Raw genomic sequence first — 15,992 nt, 5'->3', positions numbered from 1 at the left:
CATAAAACAAAACAAAAACCACATCTTTATCAGTCTCAAGCTGTTTCCAAGTTTTAGCTATTACAAATTGTGCTGCTATAAACATGGGTGAGCATATATCACTATGGTGTGATTCTTTTAATTCTTTTGGGAAGATACCCAGCAGAGAAATGGCTGAATCAAATGGAACCTCTAATGCTATATTTTGAGGTATCTCCATATTGATTTCCACAGTGGTTGCACCATTCTGTATTCCCACCAACAGTGGAGAAGGGTTCCTTTCTCCCCCAACCCCACCAGCATTTGTTATTGGTTGACTTCTTAATAGCAGCCATTCTTTCTGGGATGAGGTAGAATCTCAGTGTTGTTTTCATTTGCATCTCTCGATTGATGAATAATATTGAACAGTTTTTTGTATGTTTGCTGCTTTTACTTCTTTGAGAAATGTCTGTTCATTTCAGATGCCCATTTTTTAATTGGGTCTTTATATTTTGGGGGTCTGATTTTTTTGAGTTCTTTATATATTCTAGATAATGGACCTTTGAGGAACAGCAGGTAAAAAAATTTTTCCCCCACTGAAGTTGTCTCTTAGTTCTACTGGTGGTTTCTCTTGCAGTGCAGAAGCTTTTCAATAAGATGAGATCCCAGTTGTTGATTCTTTGTACTGGTTCCTGTGCTACTGAGGATGTGTTCATAAAGTCTTTTCCTGTGCCAATGTCTTTGAGAGTTCGACCTAGCTTATCTTCCAGCAAGTTTAGTGTTTCTGTTTTAATATTTAGATCTTTAGTCCACTTCAATTTTAGTTTAGTGCATGGTGAAAGATAGGGGTCTAGTTTTAATCTTTGGCAAGTTGAAATCCAGTTTTGCAACACCAGGTTATCTTTCCTCCAGTGAGGATGCTTGGCTCCTTTGTCAAAGATGAGGTAGCTGCATATGTCTGAAGTGGTTTCTGCATCTTCTAATCTATTGTACTGATCCTTGGTTCTTTTTCTTTGCCAATACTATGCTGGTTTTTGTTTGTTTGTTTGTTTTGTTTTGTTTTGGTGTGGTGTGGTTTTTTTTGTTTGTTTGTTTTTTTGAGTGGTCTCATTATGTAGGAGACTGATCTGGAACTCACTATGTAGTCCAGGCTGGTCTCGAACTCACAGCAATCCTCCTGCCTCAGCCTCCCGAGTGCTGGGATGACAGGCATGTGCCACCACACCCGGCATTATGCTATTTTTAATCACAGTGGCTTTGTAGTATAGTTTCAAATTTGGAATTGTGATACCCCCTAGCATGTCTCTGTTGCCTAGAATTGCTTTTGCTACTGTAGGTCTCTTCTGGTTCCAAATGAATTTGGATTGTTTTCTCTAGTTCTGTGAAACATACTATTGGAGTTTCAATCAGGATTGCCTTGAATCTGTGTAGCACTTTTGGAAGTAAGGCCATTTTCAATATATTGGTTCTTCCTACCCAGGAACAGGGAATATCTTTCCATTTTCTTATATCCTCTTCAAGCTCTTTTATCAGAGTGCTGCACCGTTCAATGTAGAGATCTTTTGCTTCCTTCATTAGATTGATTCCTAGATATTTCATTTTTTGGATGCTATTGTGAAAGGAATTGACTCCCTGATTTCTCTCTCAGTGAGTCCGTTATTTGTGTACAAAAAGGCTATTGATTTTTTAGTGTTGGCCTTGAATCCAGCTACTCTACTAAACTGTCAATTAAGTCTAGAAGTCTTTTGGCAGAGTTTTTTGGGTCTTTTGTGTAGAGTATCATATCATCAGCAAATAATGACAGTTTAACTTCTTCCTTTCCTATCTTTATTCTTTTTATTTATTTCTCTTTTCTAATTGCTGTGGCTAATGTTTCCAAAACTATATTGAACAGGAGTAGTGATAGTGGACATCCCTGTCTTGTTCCTGATTTTAGTGTGAAGATTTTCAATTTTTGACCATTTAATATGATGTTGGCTGTTGGTTTTTCATAGATGGCCTTTATCAGGTTGAGATAAAGACCATCTATTCCAATTTTCTGCAGAGTTTTTATTATGAATGGGTGTTGAATTTTGTTGAATGCTTTTCCTGCATCTATTGAGATGATCATATGGTTTTTGTCCTTGGCTCTGTTAATATAGTGTATTACATTTATTGATTTATGTATTTTGAACCATCCTTTCATCCCTGGGATAAATCCAACTTGGCCAGGGTGTGTGAACTCTTTGATCACCCTTTGTATTCTGTTTGCCAGTATCTTGTTGAGGATTTTTGTATCTATGTTCATTAGGGAGATTGACCTGTAGTTCTCTTTTTTGTTTGGGTCTTTCTCTGCTTTTGTAATCAAAGTAACACTTGCTTCCAGGAGTGATTTGGGAAGTATTGTGTTCCTTTCAATTTCACTGAAGAGTTTAAAGAGTAGTGGCAATAGGTCTTCTCTAGATATTTTGTAGAACTCAGTAGTGAAGCCATCAGGACCTGGGTTTTTCTTTGTTGGTAAAATTTAATTACATTTTCAATTTCACTGATTGTAATTGGAGTGTTCAGAATTTTTATATCTTATTTGTTCAACTTTGGTAATTCATATGCATTTAGGAATCTGTCCATTTCTATTGTGTTTTTCTTTTTTTTTTTTCTTTCTTTTTCTGGTTTTTGGAGACAGGGGTCTCACTATGTAGTGAGACTGACCTGGAATGCACTGTGTAGCTCAGGCTGGTCTTGGACTCACAGTGATCCTCCTGCCTCAGCCTCCCAAGTGATGGGATTACAGGAGTGCACCACCACGCCCGGCCTCTTCTGTGTTTCTCATTTTATTAGAGTACAGGTTCTGGAAGTAGATATTGATGATCCTGTGGACTTCTGCTGTATCTGTTGTGACTTCACTTTTTTTAGTTTCTAATTGCATGGATTTGAGCCTTTTCTTTCTGTTTTTTGACAAGCTTGGCTAAGGATTTATCAATTTTATTTATTCTTTCAAAAAACCACCTCTTCAATTAGTTGATTGTGTGTGTGTGTGTGTGTGTGTGTGTGTGTGTGCATGTTTGTGCATGCGCGTGCACCAGGGATTGAATTCTGGCCCTTGCACTGGAAGCAGGCAGCAGAACCACTGAGCCAAATCCCGAGCTCAATTCATTGATTCTTTTGTATATTCACTTAGTCTCTATTGCATTGATTTCTGCTCTGATCTTTATAATTTCATCTCTTGTATGAGCTTTGGGTTTGTCTTGCTCTTTTTGTCGGAGCTTAAGGTTTAGCATTACGTTGTTTATTTGAGCTCACTCTGTTTTCCTAGTATAGGTATTCACTGCTATGAATTTCCCTCATAAAACTGCTTTCATTGTGTCCCATAAATTCCTGTATGTTGTATTGGCATTATCATTTAATTATAGAAACTAATTTCTTTAATTTCCTCCTTGACCCACTGGTTGTTCAGGAAAGTGGTGTTTAATTTCCATGTGTTTATGAAGTTCTTGCGGCTTCTTATGTTAATATACAGGGGATAACTTCAATTCCCTTGCATTTATTTAAACATGTTCTATACGCTAACATGTGGTATGTTTTGGAGAATGACCTGTGTGCATCCAAAAAGAATGTATATTCTTATTTTGTGGGGTGGAACACTCTGTAGACGTCTCTTAAGTCCATTTGTTCAGAAGCTTGGTGCAGTTCTAGTATTTTGTTGTTGATTTTATATCTAGATGTTCTATTTGTGACAGTGGGGTATTGAGGTCCCCCACTACAATTGTATTAGTGCTTATTTGGTGTTTCGTGTCCCTTAATATTTGTTTTGTATAGTAGGGGGCATTAGTATTTGGTGCATATGTATTTATGTTTGTCATCTCTTCCTCTCAGAAATACATTTTTGTTGGAATCCTCAAAATATTTTCCCAGTCATGCTTGTTTCTAATAACCAAATTCTTATAGTAAAAAATACAGTTAGGCCATGAAGTCATTTTTTCCATCAAATAGTTCATGCTTGGAAGGATTTCTTACAACTTGTAAGAAAGAAATATGATTCTAATGAAGAGAAGGAAAGCTGGTAGCTGAAGGAAAAGGCAGAGAGGGCCAAAGAATACCCATCCTTCTGGGAGATGGAGGAAACACGGACATGTTAAAAATGTTGGAGACAATCACTGTGAAGCAAGAGGCTGAAGTTGCAAGGAAATAAAAATAAAAGGTAGAGCAAGAGTCTCAGGGGTGGGATAGAATGGCATCAAGGGCTTAATAGAAATATAAATTATAATATGAGATTTATCAAAATAATCTTGAGTTAATGTAATTTAGAACATTTACACATGAAATATGATTGTGAGTTTTGTTATACTGTAACAGTGTCCATTATTATTTCAAATGAACCCTTGGTAAAATCCAGCCCAACATAAAAAACTAAGCAGACTGGCCTAGATTGAAAATATCCAATCAAACTTTCCTATTTTGAAGTAGTATTCAAATAATAATGCTTCCTCCTTTTTTCCAGATTGGGCTCCTTTTTATCCTGAGCCAGTGTACATCCCAACAGGCCTTGAAATGGAACCCCTTTACCCAAACTCAAAGGAAGACACTGTTGTTTACCTCGCTGAAGATGGTGGGTATAGAATGAGATACATTGCTGGAATTATAATTTGATGCCTGGGTTAATATCTTAGCTATATGGATTGTAGTAGAAATTTTAGTTTTCCAAGAAGTCTGTGTCCTCATAAAAAATGTGTGGTTGCATATGATTCCAGTGTTTAGTGCTGATTATATTTTTGAAGATGTACAGCAGTTCACAAACATAACACCATGTTATCTATTAGAATAGAGAGTTATATTTTGAATGAATTATGCATCACATGATTTTTCAAAGATGAATGCAGTGGAGTTCTCCACAACTGTTTCTCCCTTTCTCATCTATAGCTCATATTCACCCAGTCATCTAAATGGTTTTAATTCCATACCTGTTTGACACATTTCTTGGAGTTATTCTTTTTTCAAAGAGAAAATATCCCACATTGCAAATCACATCCAAGATTTTACCTCAGAAAAAAACAATCCTTAACACTCACGATCAATATTTGCATTTTGTGAGCTCTATTAAACCAAAACCTTATGCCTGTTCTGTTGAGAATGGAAATAATCAAACATAGAAAACTCAGCTTATATCCTGTTGTACTGCCTCTGAAGCATTAATGTGAAGAATTATGGAACTTCTGAACAATTTTACTATCAGAGTTCAGTATTCATATATTTGAAAACTTTCCAGGAAGTATATGAAGTGTGATTGAAATATACAGTAAATGTTTAAATATGAAATATGCATTACAGTAAAAGATACATTGCCATGAATCTCTCTCAGAAGACTCCCAATTGCTTCAAATATATTTATCCCATTGTTCTTGCCATTTTCTGAAGCAGTTCTGGAAATCCTTTTTTGTGAATGTGTTTACAAGTTATAATCAAAAATACTGGTAAATGCCACTGCCAAGAGACAACCAATGAAAAGGCAGGCCTATAAAAAAAACCTTACTGTGTGTCCTCATCTACCTTGTTCACCAGATATGGCACTGTGCAACTTCCAGCTCTTCCCAAAAGTCAAAATGACAATGAAAGGGAAATGCTTTGAATCAGTTCAGGACATTGAGACAGCCACAACAGCACAACTAAAGACACTCATGAAGAATGACTTCCAGAACTGTTTCAGAAAGTGGCAGTGACTGCCCAAGTGTGTTTGAAGCAAGTGGAGTACTTTGAGGGGAACTCGCAATAATGTGTCTTTTACTCTAATAAACTTTTAAAAATTTAAGCATTCACTATAGTGCTTATATACCTCATACATATTTTATTTAAAGGGCTGGCAAGACAGAAATTCACAGGAACTGTTCCCAGTACAGTAAGCAATTCTAGAAATCAAACCATATATTCACCCACTTTTTTTTTTCTTTTTTTTGGACCAGGGATCGAACTTGGGACATTGAGCTTACGAGGCGGGTGGCAGAACCACTGAGCTAACCCTGGCCCGTAACTCCAATCTTTAGAATTTGATTTCAGATATTTACATTGCTGACTTGCCTTCAAGCTTCCACTAATAACTAAAATGAGAACTAATAAACAGAATTGAGGTGAGTCAGTCAGGTTCCTGTCAGGGATGGGATGACACACAGTAACTTAGGAAATTTTAATGAAATTACAAAAAAAAAAAAAAAAAAAAAAAAAAAAACTTGAATACTTGGTTTTTAGACAGCATGTGAAAGAGCTGAGCTACATCCTCAGTCCTTTCAATTTTTCCTCTTGAGACTGTATCTTACTAAGTCAATAAATTGTCTTAACTTGCAGTCCTCTCGCATCAGCTTCCCAGAGTGCTGGGATGATTGGCATGTGCACCACACCCACCTATCTCACTGTTCTTAAGTGCAACTTTCCTAAACTGTAGTCCAGCAAATACCCACTCCATGGAAATCCAGAGCTAAGCATGGGCCTACTTCATATTTTATCTTTTTTCAGAGAGCCTATGTAGTACTGTTCTATATGGAAACAGGTTATAATTTTTGTCCAGTTTTAGTCATTTACAGTGAAAGGGAAAGTTCAGAACAAGTTTTATTTTGTCATTACCAGAAGGGGAACAATTATTTTCAATATGAAAAATACATAATTTCATTTTAGATATTGCTTTTCTAGCCTAAGTACTCATAGACTAACTTTAACGTGAATCTACACATATTAGTGTCAAGTTACTTTAAATTTAAAATCCTTCTACTTGTAGGACTGTGATTTTTAACTCTATACAGAAGAGGATGCATACTCTAGACATGTCTTGATATCTCTGTGGTCTTCATCTCTCATCAGCTTACAAAGAGCCCTGTTTTGTGTATTCTCGAGTCGGAGGCAACAGAACACCTTTGAAGCAGCCTGTGGATGGCTGTGACAACACTTTGATGTTTGAAGCAAGGTTTGAGAGTGGTAATCTACAGAAGGTAGTCAAAGTGTAGGTTTTCATTATTTTAATTTGAGAATCTAGACCACTAGCTATTAATTATATTCTGTATTGTGTACATTAAAAATTCTCAGTATTCATTACTCAACTGTAATACCAGAAGTATAGCTGTTAATTAGAGGTACCAAGGGTTTATTATAAGATTTATTTCACCTACTCTGGGTCATTATTTATTATGCACACATCCATATTTTTTAAAGTTACTTGGTAAAGGAAGAAGTCACAAATAACATTGTTATGAACAAAGAAGATTCATGTGAATAATTTTTTCTTTAATCATCTTCAGTGACTAAGTATAGGGTACAGATAGTTATCAAATATAGTCCTTGTATCAGAGGAGTTCACATTTTGTAATCTGTTATTAATTTAAGTGTGTTTTAAAACTTCTCAATGAAATTTCTTTCATATTCCTAGAACTGGAATTATTAGAAAACACAATTATGTATTTCAAGTTTTAAAAAAATTGGGTTTTTTCTTCAGTTTCAGTTTCAACTCTTCAATCATTCATTTTATAGGAAATAATTACATTGAAATATATAAATTTTATCAAGTGTTTGTATTTTATGTGTCTCCTTGAATTACAAAAAATACAGCAGACCCTCAAGTAAACAACTTGTGTTTTGAATGGAATTTTAGTTTTAACTTACAACCAAAGTCTTGAGTTATGACCCAAATGCCAGCCACTTGTACTTTCAGATGGTCTTAGGTATAGATTTAACCCTTAAAGAGTTCTGGAAGGAACATTAAAACATCCTTTCCTCTGTAGGGTTAACTGAGAAATCCTGGGCTAATGTCTCTGGCCCAGGATTCTGAGATCTGCCTGGAAGAAAGTGTGGCCTAAAATTATATAGAAGGGAGACTTTGAAGGCCATGTAGAGAAGCCTGGGCCTTCTGTTGACCAACTTGAATTACAACTAGTCTTTGGAAACAAAATGAGTTTGTAAGTTAAGGGTCCATTGTACAAAGCCTTTAGAAGTAGGATAGTGTATTATTCAACTTTTTGTTGCTGAGCACAATATCCAGTATCCATAACTTGAGAGAGGAAAGGTTTAAATGGGTCATGGTTTCAGAGGATTCAGATCATAGTCAGCTGGCTTCAAGGCAGAAGCATTATTACAGAAGGGTGTGGAAGAGAACAGATGCTCTGTTTATGGTAGCCAGAAAGCAAAGGGCACAGCACCACAGAGGAACTATATGTACAGCCCAAAGTTACACCTCCGTGATCCACCCAAACACTCCTAAGAGGGGACTTTACCAAACCTCTAGGCAGTTCTCAAGCCAGTCAAACTGACAATTAAGCTTAACCATTGCATTTCACTACTGGTCAACTTGACACCCAAACACATCTTCTTAAACCATATTTAATATCCAAATAAATACAGTAACAAGTTCACCTAATGTGACATAACCATCCTGCATGCAACCAAAAATACATTAATCCCTTCCCCAAACTCTCAACCCTTCCAGCATTTCTCAAGATTCTAAGTCAAAGTCTCACCTCTTTGATATGAACCTCTATAAAATCCAAAAGCAAGTTACTTAATCCCAAAATGCAATTGCAGTTTCTCACCCAATAAATGAGAAAATTTCAAAACTTTTCTTGTAAATCACTTGATATTTGATCTAAGTAAACATTGGTTCCCAAAAGAATTTACTGTGCATAAGTAAAACTTCTAAAAATTAAGTAATTTTACTCCTTAAGTTAAATAATTTTACTCATTCAAATGTCATTTTCTCATTTTTATGTGTTTTTATCTTTCTTGTATATTAGGGCAGAATATGAATACCACTTGACTGTGCGCCCTGACCTCTTCACAAATAAACATACACAATGGTACTACTTCCAAGTGACTAATACCCAAGCAGAAATGGACTACAGATTCACTATTGTCAACTTCACCAAACCTGCTAGTCTTTACAATCGTGGTATGCGCCCACTGTTCTATTCTGAAAAAGAGGCCAAGGCTCGTAATATTGGCTGGCAGAGAATAGGAGACCAGATCAAGTATTACAGGAACAACCTGGGGCAAGATGGGCGCCATTTTTTCTCTCTTACATGGACATTTCAATTTCCACACAACAAGGATACCTGCTACTTTGCTCACTGCTATCCATACACTTACACCAACCTACAAGAATACCTTTCTAGCATCAACAATGACCCTGTCCGGTCAAAGTTTTGTAAAATACGTGTTTTGTGCCACACACTTGCTAGGAATATGGTGTACGTTTTAACAATCACCACTCCCTTGAAGAACACTGACTCCAGAAAGCGAAAGGCTGTGATTTTGACTGCACGGGTCCATCCAGGAGAAACCAACAGCTCTTGGATTATGAAAGGTTTCCTTGATTACATTTTAGGACACTCAAGTGATGCACAGTTGCTTCGGGACACTTTTGTCTTCAAGGTGGTACCCATGCTGAATCCAGATGGTGTGATTGTGGGAAATTATCGGTGTTCCTTAACTGGACAGGACTTAAACCGTAATTATACATCTCTTCTGAAGGAATCTTTTCCTTCTGTTTGGTATACCCGGAATATGGTTCATAGGTAAAAGAATCCTCAAATCACCTCTCTGATTAATTAGTAGACTTGGTAGTAAGAATTTTGTTCCCACAATCCCATTCATTTTACTCAATAACCTTTTGTAAGATAGTTTATAACTATTTTTTCCCTGTTCTTCACAACTCTGATTTCATACCCTTCAGGCATTTATACCGCTGGTTTCATTATCTTACTCTTAAATAATGAAGTGGGTTCTAGAATATTTTGATGGCTCTGTAAAACTAATAAGAAATTTGCATATCCCAAATTTGGTTTCTTGCTAAAAGCTAACAGTACCATTGATGTTTGCATTGGTATTATTGCATCCCTTATATGTGAAGGTTACATCTCAGAGAGCCCTATAGCATTGTGTTGATCATACATTGTTGGACAAGCCTTTTCCTATCAGGTTACTTTCATGAATAATAGTTTGGTTTTTTGGTTTTTTGGTTTTTTTGGTTTTGTTTTGTTTTGTTTTTTTTTTTTTTGAGACAGGGTCCCACTATAGTTGAGACTGACCTGGAACTTACTGTGTAGCCCAGGCTGGTCTCAAACTCACAACAGTCCTCCTGCCTCAGCCTCCCGAGTGCTGGGATTACAGATGTGTGCCACCACGCCTGGCTACATGAATAATAGTTTTATTTGCCCCTAGAAAAACTGAATAGCTTTACATTTTCCAAAGAATCTTGAAAAGTAAACTGTACATAATATTTAACTATTCAATGACTAGGTGAATTCTTTGTCAGATCTGGGTAATAACAATTAGGAATAGACATGTGCTGCAATAGAAAGATTTATTGGAGTCAGACTACACCCATTCCAAATCCAAGGCCTCTTAACCTTTTTTATTAACAGCATGGATTTCAGAATTAAGCATATCACAATGGAATTCCTGCTATATCATTTACTAACTACATTACCTTGTACAATTTAAAGACATCTCAGTTTTATCATCTGTAAAATGGGAATAATAATAATACCTCAGAGTTGAGAGAATTACATGAGAAAACTATTACTAGTATGCTCAGAATAGAGATGGATACTTTGAAAACTAAAGTATCGCCTAAAATCCCAACACTTGGGAGGCTGAGGCAGAATTACTGCAAGTTTGTGGCCAGCCTGTGCTACACAGTGAGTTCAAGTCCTGCCTGAACTACATCTCAAAAAAAAAAAGTAAGAAAACTAAAGCATTCAATGAGATTCTTCAACTGGGACAAGAAAAAAGGTAACTTAGTCAAATATAGTGAAAACTCATTGTAAATTGTTTAATTATTCAAATGTTACAATAATGAATATTGTCATAGTGAATGCTATCTCTTTATCCAGTTTTATTACCAGGACTCCTCCTCACAGTAGCAAGCACAAGAATCATGCTACAAAACTAAGAACCCCTAGAGTACTTCCTGCTCTTCTGAGGAGATAACAGGTTTTAGAAGAACCTGGAATGGCTCCAGTTGTATCAGTTTAGCCTCAACTTTCACTTTCATAAGAATCCTGTTATCTGCTTAGGAATATAGAAAGTGAAGTGCAGAACCCCATAATGAGGCTGCAAACCCTGGTTTTATACTCCTCACAAATGTGAACTCTGTGATTCCTTCAAATTATTTGGGGAAAAATTAATAAAAACAACCTGTGACTTCTTTTTTCTTAGGGATGCCAACAGTAAAGAAGAGCTATGTCCAAAATGATATCCTGAGCTGGATTCTGGGGTAGAAAAATGATGTTAGTAGAAAAACTAGTGAAATTCAAACAAAGATGGGAGTTTGATAGTAATGTGCCAGTGTTGGCTTCTTTAGTAATGTACCATGGTTATATAATATGTTAACATTAGGGGAATCTGGGAGAGAGGTGTACAACAATGTTTTCTACTATATCTGCAACTTTTATGTAAATAAATAAATAAATAAATACAGCTATAGAAATAGAGATAAAAGAAGTTGATGGGATGCCTACTGTAATGTCTGCTTCATGCTCTTTGACATTAAGTGTCCCTGCTCTGACAGATGTTTGATTATAGACCAACACCCTTTGGCTTGTCTCTCAGGAAACTCCTGTAAATGGGTTAGTTCTCATATTGCCTTATTGGAAGATTAAGAGTCTGTTTAACAAGTTTCAAAAAGACTTCCAAGAAAGTGAAATACCTTAATGTAATTAATCAAAGTGGATAAATAATAAAAGAAGTCAGTTACATAGATGTGCAAAGGTAAATGCTGTGAATATATCTAACTACACTTAGAGCACATTAGGATAAGATAAAATAATTACAGTATCTTTGTTAACTGTGGCTAAGAAGAAAATCCAAACGGTTCCTAAAGTTCTTTTAATTAATGTAAGGTGAAAGATACCTGTTTTACTTCAGAAGTAATATTTCTTTGGGAATTAATTAGAGATTTATTTCCACTGAGGAAGCTGAAACATCACTAAGCAAAAATTTAGGATTTAAAAATGTATAGTATGCTATATACTTAAGGGTTTAACTTAATATTCATGCTTTATAAGCTGGTTAGTTTTCTAACTAGTAATGATCTTTTAGCAACTTTACATCAGCTGCATGTTATCAACTAGAATGTATTAGGCACCAAATGAGATAAAGGCAATATATTAATATGTTAACAGATTTTCATTTGAAATTTTATTGCAGTTTGAGGAGTATTTTTAATAAAAGCAATGCTTTAGGTGTTTTAATCTTAAATATTTTATATTTCATATAAAATTGCTAGCATTTTCATAGTAATACTAATTTAGGTATGTAGTGTAATTTTATTAAAAATATGCTATATAAAGCTTGAAGATATGAAAAAAGATAATGTCAATTATTCTAACATTTTAACATTACTTTTTTAAAGCCTCCTTTATTAGTCATTTTCATCAATGAGTTTGAGGGGACTTTTTTATTTTTTAAAATAAAGTGCTAAATTGTATAGATTTAAGGATTGAGCTCTTTAAAATTCTACCAAAATTTCTTAACAATATTTATTAGAAATGTATGCCACTTTTAACAAATATCTGGGTGCTTATGTGCAGAGCACAATTGTAAATAATTTGAAGTATTTTTTATCCTTAATGAGCTTAAATATCAAAAGTATGAAAACACCTAGGCAAGTACCAAGTATATGATATCAGTAAAGTGCTGCAGAAGTTCAAAAAGAGAAAAATGGATGGGTTTGTAAGTTAGGTAAGAAGTGAGATGTAAGTTTGAGTTTAAAAGATGGAGTTAGTATTTGGGTTTTTAAAGATACATAGGGAAGGGATTTCAGTCAGAATCTACATAAAATGTAAGGCGCAGAGAAAGAAATAATTTATTTTCTCTGCACACCAGAAAAATTGGAAAGATACAGCACAGAGATCTCGCTGGGGAAAGTCTTGAGAATAAATTTTGCCCTTACAATGGAACTACAGCATTCAGATTTTATATATAAGCTAATAGGAAATTATAGATTTATTCAAAGTGTATATTAATAACAATATGTGGTATGGCTATAAGAGAAAGTACTTGAAAGCTAGGATATAAGAAATTCTAATTACTTGGATATAACATTTTTATAAGTGAACCCACAGAAGAAAATTCAGAGCTAAAATTTAGTAACATCCTTTTTCTTTTTGGTAGATTGATGGAGAAACAAGAAGTTATTTTATATTGTGATCTTCATGGCCACAGTAGAAAAGAGAACATCTTCATGTACGGATGTGGTGGTAGTGACAGGTCTAAAGCATTATACTTACAACAACGGATATTTCCACTTATGCTGAGTAAAAATTGCCCTGATAAAGTAAGCTCCTTTAGGATTTTAACTTTTCCTTTACTAAATGTTGCCCTTGCAGGACAGAGGAACAGATAATCCTGCTCAGTAACCTGTGTTTTATTTATTCTGACTGATTTATACAGTTGACTATAAGAAAAAACAGTGTGGCACTATTCAGTGACCAATAATTTTAAAATATTTAAAAAGACAAAAATTCCCACTCCTAACCTCTTAATACTGTATAACACTCTTTTACTTTTGACACTTTCTCTATTTGCCATTTTCATCAGTTTGGCAGCCTTATTTTTTTTATTGCTTTAATGTTTTTTCACTGCTTAAAGTATACAAGCAATACATGTAGTCATAAGAAATTTATAACAGTGTCTTTAATTGGATTTATTAGAATTCTACCAGGAAAAAAATGAGAACTATTTCAAAAGTATAAAGAAGTTAGAATGAGAAAAGAGAACGGTGTATAGTTATTTGCACAAACTGGAAATGTTAGAGCCACTCAATTTACCAGGATGTAAAAAATGAGTCATTCTTTGGAGGAAAGATCTTACTGTAACAAAGAAAATTCCTATAGACTTCTTCTTAGGTTCTGAATGAACCAATTCAATTATAAAGGACTCATTCAGAAGTAATCATTGTTTTCTAGAAGTGATTAAGGCCCAAAGAAATAAAAAGGAAAGAATGATCTGGTAAGAACAGATATTTACAGAAAGCACAGGCATTTATTACCCAATAGTACTTACCCCTTAAGAAAAATCAGAGAAAGCAGCCCCATAACTGAAGCTATTAATATATAAAGTTATGTTAATATTCATAGGGATAGTTTATTCTAAAAAATGATTCCATTTTATTACGATATTTTAATATTTGTCTATTGATATATTTCTCTGGGTCTTAGATCTCTAACCAGTTGTACCTTATGTGAAATGAGACAGTTTCTTAAATATCGCAACCAACCCATCTACAGTTTAAAGAGATCTCCCAAATAATACAAATGCTTGAGAGCCTGGCATGGTGGTACATGTCTGTAATGCCAGGAGGCTGAGGTAGGAGGATTGCTGCAGGTTTGAGGCAGCTTGAGTTATATAGTGAGTTCCAGCCCAGCTTGAACTATACAATGAGACCCTGTCTCAAGGGGGAAAAAAAATACAAATACATTTTATGCTTATTTCCATTTCTAGATTTTCTCTTCAATGTTTCTTATTAAAAATCTTGCAAATTCACAAATATAATTGGATTTTTCAAATTCCTTTCTCAGTAAACAAGAACTTATAGGTAGACAGGATGTTTAAGATTTCAACAACACCATCAACCAACCAGATTTAATTAACATTTACATAACATTCTACTGAGCAGCAACATACATATTATATTCAAATGCACAAGGAATAATGACCAATATGGATCATATCCTGATTTAAAACAACTTTTTGAGTTGTTTTTTTTTTTTTGTACCGGGGATTGAAATCGGGTCCTTGCGCTTGCAAGGCAGGCCACTGAACCACTGAGCTAAATCCCCGGCCCCTAAAACAACTTTAATAAATTTAAAAGAATTTAAATCATATAATTTATTTTCTGATTATAATGGAATTGGACTAGAAATAAAAGAAAATCTCCAAACCCTGAAGAATTAAGACACACATTTTAAAATGATCTATAGCCCAAGAGGAACTCTGAAGGATTAGACTTTAACCAGAAGGAAAACAAAAATAAACTTCATATAAAAATTTGTGAAATTAAGCTAATGTAGTAGTGTAATCAAGCGCCTGCTTCTAAAAGTGCCTTGCCAAATAAATGTTACTGGGCTTTGGGTTGCTCGTCTCTCCTGGAGTTAGATTCCAGGTTGTTCTTATCTCAGTCAAAGATTGAACAAAACGAGCAAAAAGCAGTGACAAAGTTTACTGGAAAAAAGTAAAAGTAAAGGGTGAAGAAACTGACTCTGCAGAGTGAGCTTGGGTCAAGTAAAAGAGGAAAAAGCAAGATAGAAGGACACCTGGGGGATGCAGGGCAGGCTATTGTGAAGAAAGCCAGGGTAGCAAGCTCTTAATGGCCTTGGTTTGTCCTTTTGTATTGTCCTTATATTTCCTTGAGAAAACTCGAGAGAACTTCTACATATGGATCCCAAGTCTCAGGCTGACGTCAGGTCTAGTTTACCAGTTGTATTGAAAACCTGATGAAGTTCTCAGGAGAAGGCCATGTGCAAAGCTTTGGAAATTACTTCACACATGTGTCCAGGACCTTGTAATGAATAGGTAGTGCCTACTTCCACAGCCAGCTTTGTCATGCCCTGAGCTCCTGTCTCAGTAGTGCTTAGAAGAAATTGAAAGAAACATAATGAAGAGTGGCATAACTGCAGCCCTTGCAGATATTGAATGGTTAATAAAGGAAAAGTCAACTCTCTGCACATAAATTTAACAACTTTTATGAAATTAACCAATTCCTTGACAATGACATTATCAGAACTCACCAAGGTGCAATGTATAGTCTGAATGGTCCTAAAAAAAAATCCCCAAAACAACTTTCAAAATACAAAATGCCCATATCAATAGATTCACTAAAGAATTGGACCAAATATTTAAAGACATTGTTTTCCAGGATTCTCATATCAACACAAGAAAAAGACAGTACAAGGAAGATAGAAACTGATGTCCTTCATTAACATAGATGCAAAAAATCCCAAATATTAGCATGTATAATCCAGCAATTTATAAAAAGTAACACATCATGATCAGATTGGGTTTATCACAAGAATCTAAGACTGGTT

At 35.0% G+C, this 15,992-nt stretch overlaps 1 protein-coding gene across 12 annotated transcripts in view; it reads left to right on the top strand.

Annotated features, from left to right (window-relative positions):
* Positions 1 to 15,992, top strand: part of Agbl3 (ATP/GTP binding protein like 3) — a 76,456-nt gene that overhangs the window by 14,013 nt on the left and 46,451 nt on the right. For 9 of the 12 annotated variants that reach the window (XM_010616159.2, XM_019206330.1, XM_010616161.1 and 6 more), the window contains 4 exons: positions 4,436 to 4,543; positions 6,781 to 6,919; positions 8,700 to 9,479; positions 13,081 to 13,243. In XM_010616159.2, coding sequence (XP_010614461.1) covers positions 4,436 to 4,543; positions 6,781 to 6,919; positions 8,700 to 9,479; positions 13,081 to 13,243 — 1,190 coding nt within the window. Of the gene's footprint in view, positions 1 to 3,833; positions 4,136 to 4,435; positions 4,544 to 5,910; positions 6,057 to 6,780; positions 6,920 to 8,699; positions 9,480 to 13,080; positions 13,244 to 15,992 lie in introns of those variants that run through there. The other 3 variants (XM_019206332.2, XM_019206333.2, XM_033764536.1) reach the window with 3 other exon arrangements.

This window comes from Fukomys damarensis, unplaced genomic scaffold, assembly GCF_012274545.1.
Source record: "Fukomys damarensis isolate Sample0158 unplaced genomic scaffold, DMR_v1.0_HiC HiC_scaffold_16, whole genome shotgun sequence".
Taxonomy (NCBI): Eukaryota; Metazoa; Chordata; class Mammalia; order Rodentia; family Bathyergidae; genus Fukomys; species Fukomys damarensis.
The sequence above is the reverse complement of the archived record's forward strand: the minus strand, read 5'-3'. Positions and strand labels throughout refer to the sequence as shown.